General features: G+C 46.8%; 1 protein-coding gene across 1 annotated transcript in view; it reads left to right on the top strand.

Moving 5' to 3' along the window:
* LOC124021622 (voltage-dependent T-type calcium channel subunit alpha-1H-like) overlaps positions 1-13,828 on the top strand; it is a 150,231-nt gene extending 136,403 nt beyond the window's left edge. The window contains exons 35-38 of the mRNA XM_046336759.1: positions 852-1,145; positions 4,789-4,957; positions 12,062-12,195; positions 12,631-13,828. Coding sequence (XP_046192715.1) covers positions 852-1,145; positions 4,789-4,957; positions 12,062-12,195; positions 12,631-13,638 — 1,605 coding nt within the window. The 3' untranslated portion in view covers positions 13,639-13,828. The remainder of the gene's footprint in view (positions 1-851; positions 1,146-4,788; positions 4,958-12,061; positions 12,196-12,630) is intronic.
* Positions 13,829-15,000: the final 1,172 nt, after the last annotated feature.

The raw sequence follows: 15,000 nt of genomic DNA on the forward strand, positions 1-15,000 counted from the left end.
ACTACTGACACACACACACACCTGTTACTACTGACCCACCTGTTACTACTGACACACCTGTTACTACTGACACACCTGCTACTACTGACACACCTGCTACTACTGACACACCCGTTACTACTGACACACCTGTTACTACTGACACACCCGTTACTACTGACACACCTGTTACTACTGACACACCCGTTACTACTGACACACACACACCTGTTACTACTGACACACCTGTTACTACTGACACACACACACACCTGTTACTACTGACCCACCTGTTACTACTGACACACCTGCTACTACTGACACACCTGTTACTACTGACACACCTGCTACTACGGACACACCTGTTACTACTGACACACCTGTTACTACTAACACACCTGTTACTACTGACACACCTGTTACTACTAACACACCTGTTACTACTGACACACCTGCTACTACTGACACACCTGTTACTACTGACACACCTGTTACTACTGACACACCTGTTACTACTGACACACCTGTTACTACTGACACACCTGTTACTACTGATACACCTGTTACTACTGACACAAACTCTTATAGAGCCCCATTTCTCCATTTCTCCATTTCTCCCTCCCTCCCTCCCTCCCTCCCTCCCTCCCTCTCTCTCTCTCTCTCTCTCTCTCTCTCTCTCTCTCTCTCTCTCTCTCTCTCTCTCTCTCCCTCCCTCCCTCCCTCTCTCTCTCCCTCCCTCCCTCCCTCTCTCCCTCTCTCCCTCCCTCTCTCCCTCCCTCTCTCTCTCTCTCTCTCCCTCTCTCCCTCCCTCCCCCTCCCTCCCTCCCTCCCTCCCTCCCTCCCTCTCTCCCTCCCTCCCTCCCCACATCCAGGACACGCTGCGTGAGTGTCGTCCAGAGGAGCGTTCCTGTCTGACCTACCTTCCTCTGATGTCTCCGGTTTACTTCGTGACCTTCGTCCTCATGGCCCAGTTCGTGCTGGTCAACGTGGTGGTGGCGGTGCTGATGAAACACCTGGAGGAGAGCAACAAGGAAGCCAAGGAGGATGCAGAGATGGACGCCGAGATCGCGCTGGAGATGGAGAGAGCTAGACGTCTTAGCTCCGCCTCTAACGCATCGGCGCTGGGCGGGGCCTACGTGGGGCCACGCCCACACTCACCTGGTCAGGTGAGACGGATCGGGGACAGGTGGTAGGAGGAGAACATCTGGGGCGGCAGCGTAGCCTAGTGGTTAGAGCGTTGGACTAGTAACCGGAAGGTTGCGAGTTCAAACCCCCGATCTGACAAGGTACAAATCTGTCGTTCTGCCCCTGACCAGGCAGTTAACCCACTGTTCCCAGGCCGTCATTGAAAATAAGATAAAATAATAAGTGTTCTTAACTAACTTGCCTGGTTAAATAAAGGTAAAATAAAAAAATTAATGTAAAAAATTTGGTCAGACAGATCAGAGACCTGGTCAGGTGAGACGGATCGGAGACAGGTGATAGTTGGAGAACGGTAGTTCTTAGAGTGTAGTTCTCCTCCAGCCCTAGTTCTTAGAATGCTTAGAGTGTAGTTCTCCTCCAGCCCTAGTTCTTAGAATGCTTAGAGTGTAGTTCTCCTCCAGCCCTAGTGCTTAGAATGCTTAGAGTGTAGTTCTCCTCCAGCCCTAATTCTTAGAATGCTTAGAGTGTAGTTCTCCTCCAGCCCTAGTTCTTAGAATGCTTAGAGTGTAGTTCTCCTCCAGCCCTAGTTCTTAGAATGCTTAGAGTGTAGTGAGAGTGTCGGACATCGGACACCAGGGTTCTGTTCAGTAGGGCGTACCGTAGCAAAACGCTTAGCAAAGGAAAGGAAAATCAGCTCTTGTCACTGATCGGACTCTTAGTTTGTGAAATGAAATGAACAGAGAGGAAGAGAGGAGATGAAGGCTACCACACCGGGCTTAGTGATCTAGCTGAAGGGTTTAGAATGCTTAGTGATCTAGCTGCAGGGTTTGGAATGCTTAGTGATCTAGCTACGAGGTTTAGAATGCTTAGTGATCTAGCTGCAGGGTTTAGAATGCTTAGTGATCTAGCTACAGGGTTTAGAACGCTTAGTGATCTAGCTGCAGGGTTTAGAATGCTTAGTGATCTAGCTGCAGGGTTTAGAATGCTTAGTGATCTAGCTGCAGGGTTTAGAATGCTTAGTGATCTAGCTGCAGGGTTTGGAATGCTTAGTGATCTAGCTACGAGGTTTAGAATGCTTAGTGATCTAGCTGCAGGGTTTAGAATGCTTAGTGATCTAGCTACAGGGTTTAGAATGCTTAGTGATCTAGCTGCAGGGTTTAGAATGCTTAGTGATCTAGCTACGAGGTTTAGAACGCTTTGTGATCTAGCTGCAGGGTTAAGAATGCTTAGTGATCTAGCTACAGGGTTTAGAACGCTTAGTGATCTAGCTACAGGGTTTAGAACGCTTAGTGATCTAGCTGTATGGTTTAGAATGCTTAGTGATCTAGCTGCAGGGTTTAGAATGGTTAGTGATCTAGCTACATGGTTTAGAATGGTTAGTGATCTAGCTGTATGGTTTAGAATGGTCAGTGATCTAGCTACATGGTTTAGAATGGTTAGTGATCTGGCTGTATGGTTTAGAATGCTTAGTGATCTAGCTACATGGTTTAGAATGGTTAGTGATCTAGCTGTATGGTTTAGAATGCTTAGTGATCTAGCTACATGGTTTAGAATGGTTAGTGATCTAGCTACATGGTTTAGAATGCTTAGTGATCTAGCTGCAGGGTTTAGAATGCTTAGTGATCTAGCTACAGGGTTTAGAATGCTTAGTGATCTAGCTGTATGGTTTAGAATGCTTAGTGATCTAGCTGCAGGGTTTAGAATGGTTAGTGATCTAGCTACATGGTTTAGAATGGTTAGTGATCTAGCTGTATGGTTTAGAATGGTCAGTGATCTAGCTACATGGTTTAGAATGGTTAGTGATCTAGCTGTATGGTTTAGAATGCTTAGTGATCTAGCTACATGGTTTAGAATGGTTAGTGATCTAGCTGTATGGTTTAGAATGCTTAGTGATCTAGCTACATGGTTTAGAATGGTTAGTGATCTAGCTACATGGTTTAGAATGCTTAGTGATCTAGCTGCAGGGTTTAGAAAGCTTAGTGATCTAGCTACAGGGTTTAGAACGCTTAGTGATCTAGCTGCAGGGTTTAGAATGCTTAGTGATCTAGCTGCAGGGTTTAGAATGCTTAGTGATCTAGCTGCAGGGTTTAGAATGCTTAGTGATCTAGCTGCAGGATTTAGAATGCTTAGTGATCTAGCTGCAGGGTTTAGAACGCTTAGTGATCTAGCTACAGGGTTTAGAATGCTTAGTGATCTAGCTGTATGGTTTAGAATGCTTAGTGATCTAGCTGCAGGGTTTAGAATGGTTAGTGATCTAGCTACATGGTTTAGAATGGTTAGTGATCTAGCTGTATGGTTTAGAATGGTCAGTGATCTAGCTACATGGTTTAGAATGGTTAGTGATCTAGCTGTATGGTTTAGAATGCTTAGTGATCTAGCTACATGGTTTAGAATGGTTAGTGATCTAGCTGTATGGTTTAGAATGCTTAGTGATCTAGCTACATGGTTTAGAATGGTTAGTGATCTAGCTACATGGTTTAGAATGCTTAGTGATCTAGCTGCAGGGTTTAGAAAGCTTAGTGATCTAGCTACAGGGTTTAGAACGCTTAGTGATCTAGCTGCAGGGTTTAGAATGCTTAGTGATCTAGCTGCAGGGTTTAGAATGCTTAGTGATCTAGCTGCAGGGTTTAGAATGCTTAGTGATCTAGCTGCAGGATTTAGAATGCTTAGTGATCTAGCTGCAGGGTTTAGAATGCTTAGTGATCTAGCTGCAGGATTTAGAATGCTTAGTGATCTAGCTACAGGGTTTAGAATGCTTAGCGATCTAGCTACAGGGTTTAGAATGCTTAGTGATCTAGCTGCAGGGTTTAGAATGCAAACATGTTTAACAACAGCTTACTGAGGTACACCTTAGACTTACACCTTAGACTCTAAAACAACACTTATTCTTGAGTATGGTTATGGTTATGGTTATGAGAGAGAGAGAGAGAGAGAGAGAGAGAGAGAGAGAGAGAGAGAGAGAGAGAGAGAGAGAGAGAGAGAGAGAGAGAGAGAGAGAGAGAGAGAGAGAGAGAGAGAGAGAGAGAGAGAGAGAGAGAGAGAGAGACAGACAGACAGACAGACAGACAGACAGACAGACAGACAGACAGACAGACAGACAGACAGACAGACAGACAGACAGACAGACAGACAGACAGACAGACAGACAGACAGACAGACAGACAGACAGACAGACAGACAGACCAGTGGATGTGTGCAGTGTGTTCTCTCCAGTCCAGTCAGTGTACTGATGCAGTAGTCTGTAGTCTGTAGGGACTGAACCGATGGCTGTATTAGTGTTGTGTTGCTAGTGCAGCACTTTACCATCTCCAGTGGACTGGATTCTTTTAATAAATTCCCTGGTTAAACCTAAATCCTGGTTGGAGGAATCCCGGGATCAGGAGGGAATTCAGCAAGAGAACTGGAATCTTTCAACCAGGATTTCTGGAAAACCAGAGAATTTGTTGAAAGTCCCCGTAATTTTGCAACCCCAAACTGGACGAACACACACACACACACACGCGCACACACACACACACACACACACACACACACACACACACACACACACACACACACACACACACACACACACACACACACACACACACACACACACACACACACACACACACACACACACACACACACCCATCCTAACGTAGCTGGTCTGGTCTCCCTCTACAGGAGGAGGAGGGTCAGTGCAGCCAGGAGGAGGAGCTTCTGTCACCAAGGAAGATGTCCGTATCCAGGATGCATTCTCTCCCTAACGACAGCTACATGTTTCCTCCTGTACGATGTGATAGCGCCCCCTACCCTCTACAGGAACACAGCAGCCCCCTGCACCAAGCCTCAGGTACACACACACTCTCTTATTTAGGGTTACAAAGGAGAGGGTGTATTACCGGTAACTTCTAATGTTCAGTGAGGTTCTAAGACTAACTAGAGTGTTCTACAATCTACAGTGAGGTTCTAAGACTAACTAGAGTGTTCTATGATCTACAGTGAGGTTCTAAGACTAACTAGAGTGTTCTATAATCTACAGTGAGGTTCTAAGACTAACTAGAGTGTTCTATGATCTACAGTGAGGTTCTAAGACTAACTATAGTGTTCTATAATCTACAGTGAGGTTCTAAGACTAATTAGAGTGTTCTACAATCTACAGTGAGGTTCTAAGACTAACTATAGTGTTCTACAATCTACAGTGAGGTTCTAAGACTAACTAGAGTGTTCTATAATCTACAGTGAGGTTCTAAGACTAACTAGAGTGTTCTATAATCTACAGTGAGGTTCTAAGACTAACTAGAGTGTTCTATGATCTACAGTGAGGTTCTAAGACTAACTATAGTGTTCTATAATCTACAGTGAGTGAGGTAGAGTGTTCTATGATCTAAGAGGTTCTAACTAGAGTGTTCTATAATCTACAGTGAGGTTCTAAGACTAACTAGAGTGTTCTATAATCTACAGTGAGGTTCTAAGACTAACTAGAGTGTTCTATAATCTACAGTGAGGTTCTAAGACTAACTAGAGTGTTCTATGATCTACAGTGAGGTTCTAAGACTAACTAGAGTGTTCTATAATCTACAGTGAGGTTCTAAGACTAACTAGAGTGTTCTATAATCTACAGTGAGGTTCTAAGACTAACTAGAGTGTTCTATGATCTACAGTGAGGTTCTAAGACTAACTAGAGTGTTCTATGATCTACAGTGACTAAGACTAACTAGAGTGTTCTATAATCTACAGTGAGGTTCTAAGACTAACTAGAGTGTTCTATAATCTAGTGAGGTTCTAAGACTAACTAGAGTGAGTGAGGTTCTAAGACTAAGTAGAGTGTTCTATGATCTACAGTGAGGTTCTAAGACTAACTAGAGTGTTCTATGATCTACAGTGATGTTCTAAGATTAACTATAGTGTTCTACAATCTACAGTGAGGTTCTAAGACTAACTAGAGTGTTCTATGATCTACAGTGAGGTTAACTAGAGGGATCCTGAGTCATTAGCCATTGATCCTGACTCTCAGTTCCATTATATTACACATAAGAGTCATTAACCATTGATCCTGACTCTGTTCCATTATATTACACATAAGAGTCATTAGCCATTGATCCTGACTCTCAGTTCCATTATATTACACATAAGAGTCATTAACCATTGATCCTGACTCTGTTCCATTATATTACACATAAGAGTCATTAACCATTGATCCTGACTCTGTTCCATTACACATAAGAGTCATTAGTCATTGATCCTGACTCTCAGTTCCATTATATTACACATAAGAGTCATTAACCATTGATCCTGACTCTGTTCCATTACACATAAGAGTCATTAGCCATTGATCCTGACTCTGTTCCATTACACATTAGAGTCATTAACCATTGATCCTGACTCTGTTCCATTACACATAAGAGTCATTAACCATTGATCCTGACTCTCAGTTCCATTATATTACACATAAGAGTCATTAACCATTGATACTGACTCTGTTCCATTATATTACACATAAGAGTCATTAGTCATTGATCCTGACTCTCAGTTCCATTACACATAAGAGTCATTAACCATTGATCCTGACTCTGTTCCATTACACATAAGAGTCATTAGCCATTGATCCTGACTCTCAGTTCCATTACACATAAGAGTCATTAGCCATTGATCCTGACTCTCAGTTCCATTACACATAAGAGTCATTAGCCATTGATCCTGACTCTCAGTTCCATTACACATAAGAGTCATTAACCATTGATCCTGACTCTCAGTTCCATTACACATAAATCAAATCAAATCAAATCAAATTTATTTATATAGCCCTTCGTACATCAGCTGATATCTCAAAGTGCTGTCCAGAAACCCAGCCTAAAACCCCAAACAGCAAACAATGCAGGTGTAAAAGCACGGTGGCTAGGAAAAACTCCCTAGAAAGGCCAAAACCTAGGAAGAAACCTAGAGAGGAACCGGGCTATGTGGGGTGGCCAGTCCTCTTCTGGCTGTGCCGGGTAGAGATTATAACAGAACATGACCAAGATGTTCAAATGTTCATAAATGACCAGCATGGTCAAATAATAATAAGGCAGAACAGTTGAAACTGGAGCAGCAGCACAGTCAGGTGGACTGGGGACAGCAAGGAGCCATCATGTCAGGTAGTCCTGGGGCACGGTCCTAGGGCTCAGGTCCTCCGAGAGAGAGAAAGAAAGAGAGAATTAGAGAGAGCATATGTGGGGTGGCCAGTCCTCTTCTGGCTGTGCCGGGTGGAGATTATAACAGAACGTGGCCAAGATGTTCAAATGTTCATAAATGACCAGCATGTTTGAATAATAGTAAGGCAGAACAGTTGAAACTGGAGCAGGAGCATGGCCAGGTGGACTGGGGACAGCAAGGAGTCCTCATGTCAGGTAGTCCTGGGACGTGGTCCTAGGGCCCAGGCCAGTTGAAACTGGAGCAGCAGCATGGCCAGGTGGACTGGGGACAGCAAGGAGTCATCATGTCAGGTAGTCCTGGGGCATGGTCCTAGGGCTCAGGTCCTCCGAGAGAGAGAAAGAAAGAGAGAAGGAGAGAATTAGAGAACGCACACTTAGATTCACACAGGACACCGAATAGGACAGGAGAAGTACTCCAGATAAACAAACTGACCCTAGCCCCCCCGACACATAAACTACTGCAGCATAAATACTGGAGGCTGAGACAGGAGGGGTCAGGAGACACTGTGGCCCCATCCGAGGACACCCCCGGACAGGGCCAAACAGGAAGGATATAACCCCACCCACTTTGCCAAAGCACAGCCCCCACACCACTAGAGGGAAATCTTCAACCACCAACTTACCATCCTGAGACAAGGCCGAGTGTAGCCCACAAAGATCTCCGACACGGTACAACGGGGGGGGGGGGGGAACCCAGACAGGCCGACCACAACAGTGAATCAACCCACCCAGGTGACGCACCCCCCCCCCAGGGACGGCACGAGAGAGCCCCAGCAAGCCAGTGACTCAGCCCCCGTAACAGGGTTAGAGGCAGAGAATCCCAGTGGAAAAGGGGAACCGGCCAGGCAGAGACAGCAAGGGCGGTTCGTTGCTCCAGAGCCTTTCCGTTCACCTTCCCACTCCTGGGCCAGACTACACTCAATCATATGACCCACTGAAGAGATGAGTCTTCAGTAAAGACTTAAAGGTTGAGACCGAGTTTGCGTCTCTGACATGGGTAGGCAGACCGTTCCATAAAAATGGAGCTCTATAGGAGAAAGCCCTGCCTCCAGCTGTTTGCTTAGAAATTCTAGGGACAATTAGGAGGCCTGCGTCTTGTGACCGTAGCGTACGTGTAGGTATGTACGGCAGGACCAAATCAGAGAGGTAGGTAGGAGCAAGCCCATGTAATGCTTTGTAGGTTAGCAGTAAAACCTTGAAATCAGCCCTTGCTTTGACAGGAAGCCAGTGTAGAGAGGCTAGCACTGGAGTAATATGATCAAATTTTTTGGTTCTAGTCAGGATTCTAGCAGCCGTATTTAGCACTAACTGAAGTTTATTTAGTGCTTTATCCGGGTAGCCGGAAAATAGAGCATTGCAGTAGTCTAACCTAGAAGTGACAAAAGCATGGATTAATTTTTCTGCATCATTTTTGGACAGAAAGTTTCTGATTTTTGCAATGTTACGTAGATGGAAAAAAGCTGTCCTCGAAATGGTCTTGATATGTTCTTCAAAAGAGAGATCAGGGTCCAGAGTAACGCCGAGGTCCTTCACAGTTTTATTTGAGACGACTGTACAACCATTAAGATTAATTGTCAGATTCAACAGAAGATCTCTTTGTTTCTTGGGACCTAGAACAAGCATCTCTGTTTTGTCCGAGTTTAATAGTAGAAAGTTTGCAGCCATCCACTTCCTTATGTCTGAAACACATGCTTCTAGCGAGGGCAATTTTGGGGCTTCACCATGTTTCATTGAAATGTACAGCTGTGTGTCATCCGCATAGCAGTGAAAGTTTACATTATGTTTTCGAATAACATCCCCAAGAGGTAAAATATATAGTGAAAACAATAGTGGTCCTAAAACAGAACCTTGAGGAACACCGAAATGTACAGTTGATTTGTCAGAGGACAAACCATTCACAGAGACAAACTGATATCTTTCTGACAGATAAGACCTAAACCAGGCCAGAACATGTCCGTGTAGACCAATTTGGGTTTCCAATCTCTCCAAAAGAATGTGGTGATCGATGGTATCAAAAGCAGCACTAAGGTCTAGGAGCACGAGGACAGATGCAGAGCCTCGGTCCGATGCCATCAAAATGTCATTTACCACCTTCACAAGTGCCGTCTCAGTGCTATGATGGGGTCTAAAACCAGACTGAAGCATTTCGTATACATTGTTTGTCTTCAGGAAGGCACTGAGTTGCTGCGCAACAGCCTTCTCTAAAATCTTTGAGAGGAATGGAAGATTCGATATAGGCCGATAGTTTTTTATATTTTCTGGGTCAAGGTTTGGCTTTTTCAAGAGAGGCTTTATTACTGCCACTTTTAGTGAGTTTGGTACACATCCAGTGGATAGAGAGCCGTTTATTATGTTCAACATAGGAGGGCCAAGCACAGGAAGCAGCTCTTTCAGTAGTTTAGTTGGAATAGGGTCCAGTATGCAGCTTGAAGGTTTAGAGGCCATGATTATTTTCATCATTGTGTCAAGAGATATAGTACTAAAACACTTGAGCGTCTCTCTTGATCCTAGGTCCTGGCAGAGTTGTGCAGACTCAGGACAACTGAGGTTTGGAGGAATACGCAGGTTTAAAGAGGAGTCCGTAATTTGCTTTCTAATAATCATAATCTTTTCCTCAAAGAAGTTCATGAATTTATCACTGCTAAAGTGCAAGTCATCCTCTCTTGGGGAATGCTGCTTTTTAGTTAGCTTTGCCACAGTATCAAAAAGGAATTTCGGATTGTTCTTATTTTCCTCAATTAAGTTAGAAAAATAGGACGATCGAGCAGCAGTAAGGGCTCTTCGGTACTGCACGGTACCATCCTTCCAAGCTAGTTGGAAGACTTCCAGTTTGGTGTGGCGCCATTTCCGTTCCAATTTTCTGGAAGCTTGCTTCAGAGCTCGGGTATTTTCTGTGTACCAGGGAGCTAGTTTCTTATGAGACATTTTTTTAGTTTTTAGGGGTGCAACTGCATCTAGGGTATTGCGCAAGGTTAAATTGAGATCCTCAGTTAGGTGGTTAACGGATTTATGTCCTCTGGCGTCCTTGGGTAGGCAGAGGGAGTCTGGAAGGGCATCAAGGAATCTTTGTGTTGTCTGTGAATTTATAGCACGACTTTTGATGTTCCTTGGTTGGGGTCTGAGCAGATTATTTGTTGCAATTGCAAACGTAATAAAATGGTGGAGTCATAAGAGTCATTAGCCATTGATCCTGACTCTCAGTTCCATTATATTACACATAAGAGTCATTAGCCATTGATCCTGACTCTGTTCCATTATATTACACATAAGAGTCATTAGCCATTGATCCTGACTCTCAGTTCCATTATATTACACATAAGAGTCATTAACCATTGATCCTGACTCTGTTCCATTATATTACACATAAGAGTCATTAACCATTGATCCTGACTCTCAGTTCCATTATATTACACATAAGAGTCATTAGCCATTGATCCTGACTCTCAGTTCCATTATATTACACATAAGAGTCATTAACCATTGATCCTGACTCTGTTCCATTATATTACACATAAGAGTCATTAACCATTGATCCTGACTCTCAGTTCCATTATATTACACATAAGAGTCATTAGCCATTGATCCTGACTCTCAGTTCCATTATATTACACATAAGAGTCATTAACCATTGATCCTGACTCTCAGTTCCATTATATTACACATAAAAGTCATTAGCCATTGATCCTGACTCTCAGTTCCATTATATTACACATAAGAGTCATTAGCCATTGATCCTGACTCTCAGTTCCATTACACATAAGAGTCAAAAACCCTAGAGTTTTTTTGTTCTGTAACAGAAGAGGGGGAGGGGCAGAGAGGGGCAGAGGGGGAGGGGCAGAGGGAGGGGCAGAGGGAGGGGCAGAGGGAGGGGCAGAGGGAGGGGCAGGTAGCCTACAAACAAACTGTCAAATATTTCCAGCTGGCAGGCGGACAGAGTGAGGGCTTTGCGTAGGCGCTTTCTTTGCGTTTTTTTTGTGGGACTGGAAATGCCCGGAACGTTATTAACCGTTTCCCACAAAATAACGGTTCTATTCTTTTGTTCCTGGTTATGGTTCTGTTCCTGGAAAAAATATTGTTATTTTCTGGTTTTCGGGTTTTGTTCCCCTCAATCGGTTCCAACCCCTGGATGCTAGTAGCATGTTAGCCCCCCTGGATGATAGTAGCATGTTAGCCCCCTGGATGTTAGAAGCATTTTAGCCCCCTGGATGCTAGTAGCATATTAGCCCCTGGATGCTAGTATCATGTTAGCCCCCTGGATGCTAGTAGCATGTTAGCCCCCTGGATGCTAGTAGCATGTTAGCCCCCTGGATGCTAGTAGCATGTTAGCCCTCTGGATGCTAGTAGCATGTTAGCCCCCTGGATGCTAGTAGTGTGTTAGCCCCCTGGATGCTAGTATCATGTTAGCCCCCTGGATGCTAGTATCATGTTAGCCCCCTGGATGCTAGTATCATGTTAGCCCCCTGGATGCTAGTATCATGTTAGCCCCCTGGATGCTAGTAGCGTGTTAGCCCCCTGGATGCTAGTATCGTGTTAGCCCCCTGGATGCTAGTATCATGTTAGCCCCCTGGATGCTAGTAGCATGTTAGCCCCCTGGATGCTAGTAGCATGTTAGCCCCAGAGACAGTCATGCTAGAGATACAAACACTGACCCAATGAGTCCTGTTGACTGACTGTAAACAGCCTGCAGGTTTTGTACCTCAGGGTGAATAGTCTCGCTGAGTTCATATCCCAACGCCAGTCTAAGTTTTAGTGTTGGTGTTTAGTGTTCTCCTCAGGCTCTGTGACATCGGTGCACTCCCAGCCATGCGAAGACCAGGCTGTACTGCCCGGCCTCTCTCACCCTGGTCCCCCTCACATCGCCCCGCCAAGGCCCTCGCCCAGGGGGCTGCGTAGACAGGTGAGAGTACACACACACACACACACACACACACACACACACACACACACACACACACACACACACACACACACACACACACACACACACACACACACACACACACACACACACACACACACACACACACACACCATGCTTAGTCTTCCACCACAAAACTTTGGCAAATATTTGTCTCATTTGACATGGAAAGGCACACACACACTGTGACCCTAACATTCCCCATTGTGTCCTCTCTGTGTTCCAGGTGTCTGTGACCCTAACATTCCCCATTGTGTCCTCTCTGTGTTCCAGGTGTCTGTGACCCTAACATTCCCCATTGTGTCCTCTCTGTGTTCCAGGTGTCTGTGACCCTAACATTCCCCATTGTGTCCTCTCTGTGTTCCAGGTGTCTGTGACCCTAACATTCCCCATTGTGTCCTCTCTGTGTTCCAGGTGGCTGTGAAGGTTCAGAGTGTTGCCTCAGTAGACAGACAGGACCCCCTCTCAACCCTCCGCCTGCTTTCCCCCTCCCCCTCCCGCCCCCCCTCTCCCCCCTTCCTCTCGGATCCCGCCGACGAGGAGGTGTGGCACATCACCAGCTCAGCGCGCCATTGGTGGGACAGACATGGAAGTGGGCGGTGTCACTCCCTCTCCCCCTACGCCTCCCCCGACTCCCCACCCTCCCTGAGGAGCCGAGGGAGTGCGCTCAGTCTGCTGGGTGCGGGGCTACAAGCTCACGACCCGAGGAAGGGCTTCAGCGTAGACACCCAGGGCTTCCTGGATAAACCCCGTTGTCCTGACGACCAGCGACGACACTCCATCGAGATCTGCCCGTCCCCTCCGGAGGACCCGCTGCTAGGGGAGCTGGACGGGGAAGAGAGGAGGCCCAGGGGTCCGGGGTCAGAGGTGAGAGGTCACAGGAAGAAGAGGATGAGCCCACCCTGCATCTCCATCCACCCCCCGTGTGACCCAGCAGGCCGCGCCCCCTCGGATCCGCAGGCAGACTGTAACCCGCTGCTGAGACGCAGGACCCCCTCCTACGACGTCGCCGACGCACACACTCCTACACACAGGCTGACGCCGACACACACGCCAACACTAACGCCGACACATCACCACACACTCATACAGACTCTCCCTCACGCAGTAACACACACCCCGACACACACACACACACACCGCCTGCCCCATGCACACACTCTTATCCGTACACATACTCTACCTCATTCACACACACACACTCCGTCCCCCACACACACCCTGTCCCTGAACTCTGACACGAGACCTTCCTCTCTCTACAGTGACTACAAGCCCCTCCCACAGTTCACCTTCGACCAACCGGAGCACAGATACACGAGTGGCATGTCCGCTGGCCTATCGAGCATTGAACCAGCCACAAGTCCCTCGCACTTCAACAGCAGGGCGGGGTTTAGCTCGATGAACAGGAGAACTGCCCAATGAGAGACAGAGCCTGGTACTGTAGTAGGAAAGGGATTTGTCAGAAAGACTAAACCCCATCCAGAGGGTGTGGCCTGATCTGGACAGAGACGGGTTGGATGGAGAGAGAGAGAGAGAGAGAGAGAGAGAGAGAGAGAGAGAGAGAGAGAGAGAGAGAGAGAGAGAGAGAGAGAGAGAGAGAGAGAGAGAGAGAGAGAGAGAGAGAGAGAGAGAACAGGGAGAGGAAGGGAGAGAGAGAGAACAGGGAGAGGGAGGGAGATAGGGAGGAGAGAGAGAGAGAGAGAGAGAGAGAGAGAGAGAGAGAGAGAGAGAGAGAGAGAGAGAGAGAGAGAGAGAGAGAGAGAGAGAGAGAGAGAGAGAGAGACGGAGAGAGGGAGAGAGACGGAGAGAGGGAGAGAGACGGAGAGAGGGAGACAGAGAGAGAGAGAGAGAGAGAGGGAGACAGAGAGAGAGAGAGAAGGGGAGAGAAGGGGAGAGATAGATAGAGGAAGGGGAGAGATAGAGAGAGGGAGGGAGAGAAGAGGAGAGGGAGAGAGGGGGGAGAGAGAGAGAGAAGGGGAGAGATAGATAGAGGCAGGGGAGAGAGAGAGAGGGAGGGAGAGAAGAGGAGAGGGAGAGAGGGGGGAGAGAGAGAGAGAAGGGGAGAGATAGATAGAGGCAGGGGAGAGAGAGAGAGGGAGGGAGAGAAGAGGAGAGGGGGAGAGAGAGAGAGACGGAGAGAGGGAGACAGAGAGACAGAGAGAGAGAGAGAAGGGGGAGAGATGAGGGGAGAGAGAGAGAGACGGAGAGAGGGAGACAGAGAGAGAGAGAGACTAGGGGGAGAGATAGAGAAGGGGGAGAGATAGAGGGAGGGAGGGAGAGAGAGAGAGAGAGACTGAGAGAGGGAGACATAGAGAGAGAGAGAGAGAGAGAGAGAGAGAGAGAGAGAGAGAGAGAGAGAGAGAGAGAGAGAGAGAGAGAGAGAGAGAGAGAGAGAGAGAGAGGGGGAGAGATAGAGAAGGGGGAGAGATAGAGGGAGGGAGGGGAGAGAGAGAGAGAGAGACTGAGAGAGGGAGACAGAGAGAGAGAGAGAGAAGGGGGAGAGATAGAGGGAGGGAGGGGAGAGAGAGGGAGAGAGAGAGAAGGGGGAGAGAGCGAGAGAGAGGGAGAGAGGTTGTGAGGTTGTAACTCAGTGTTATTTAGTTTCAGGGCTAGGACTAAAGCCACATAAATCTGTAGCCAAAGTATTTCTGACACTCCTCACACCAGCCAATCAATCAGGAACAAACATTTATGACACTCTGCCCTCACGTGAGCCAATCAGGAACCAGCGCCTGGCTGACCTCTGACCCTTACAGGAAGTGAGATGGGAGATTGACGGTGCTC

This window comes from Oncorhynchus gorbuscha, unplaced genomic scaffold (assembly GCF_021184085.1).
Source record: "Oncorhynchus gorbuscha isolate QuinsamMale2020 ecotype Even-year unplaced genomic scaffold, OgorEven_v1.0 Un_scaffold_1148, whole genome shotgun sequence".
Taxonomy (NCBI): domain Eukaryota; kingdom Metazoa; phylum Chordata; class Actinopteri; order Salmoniformes; family Salmonidae; genus Oncorhynchus; species Oncorhynchus gorbuscha.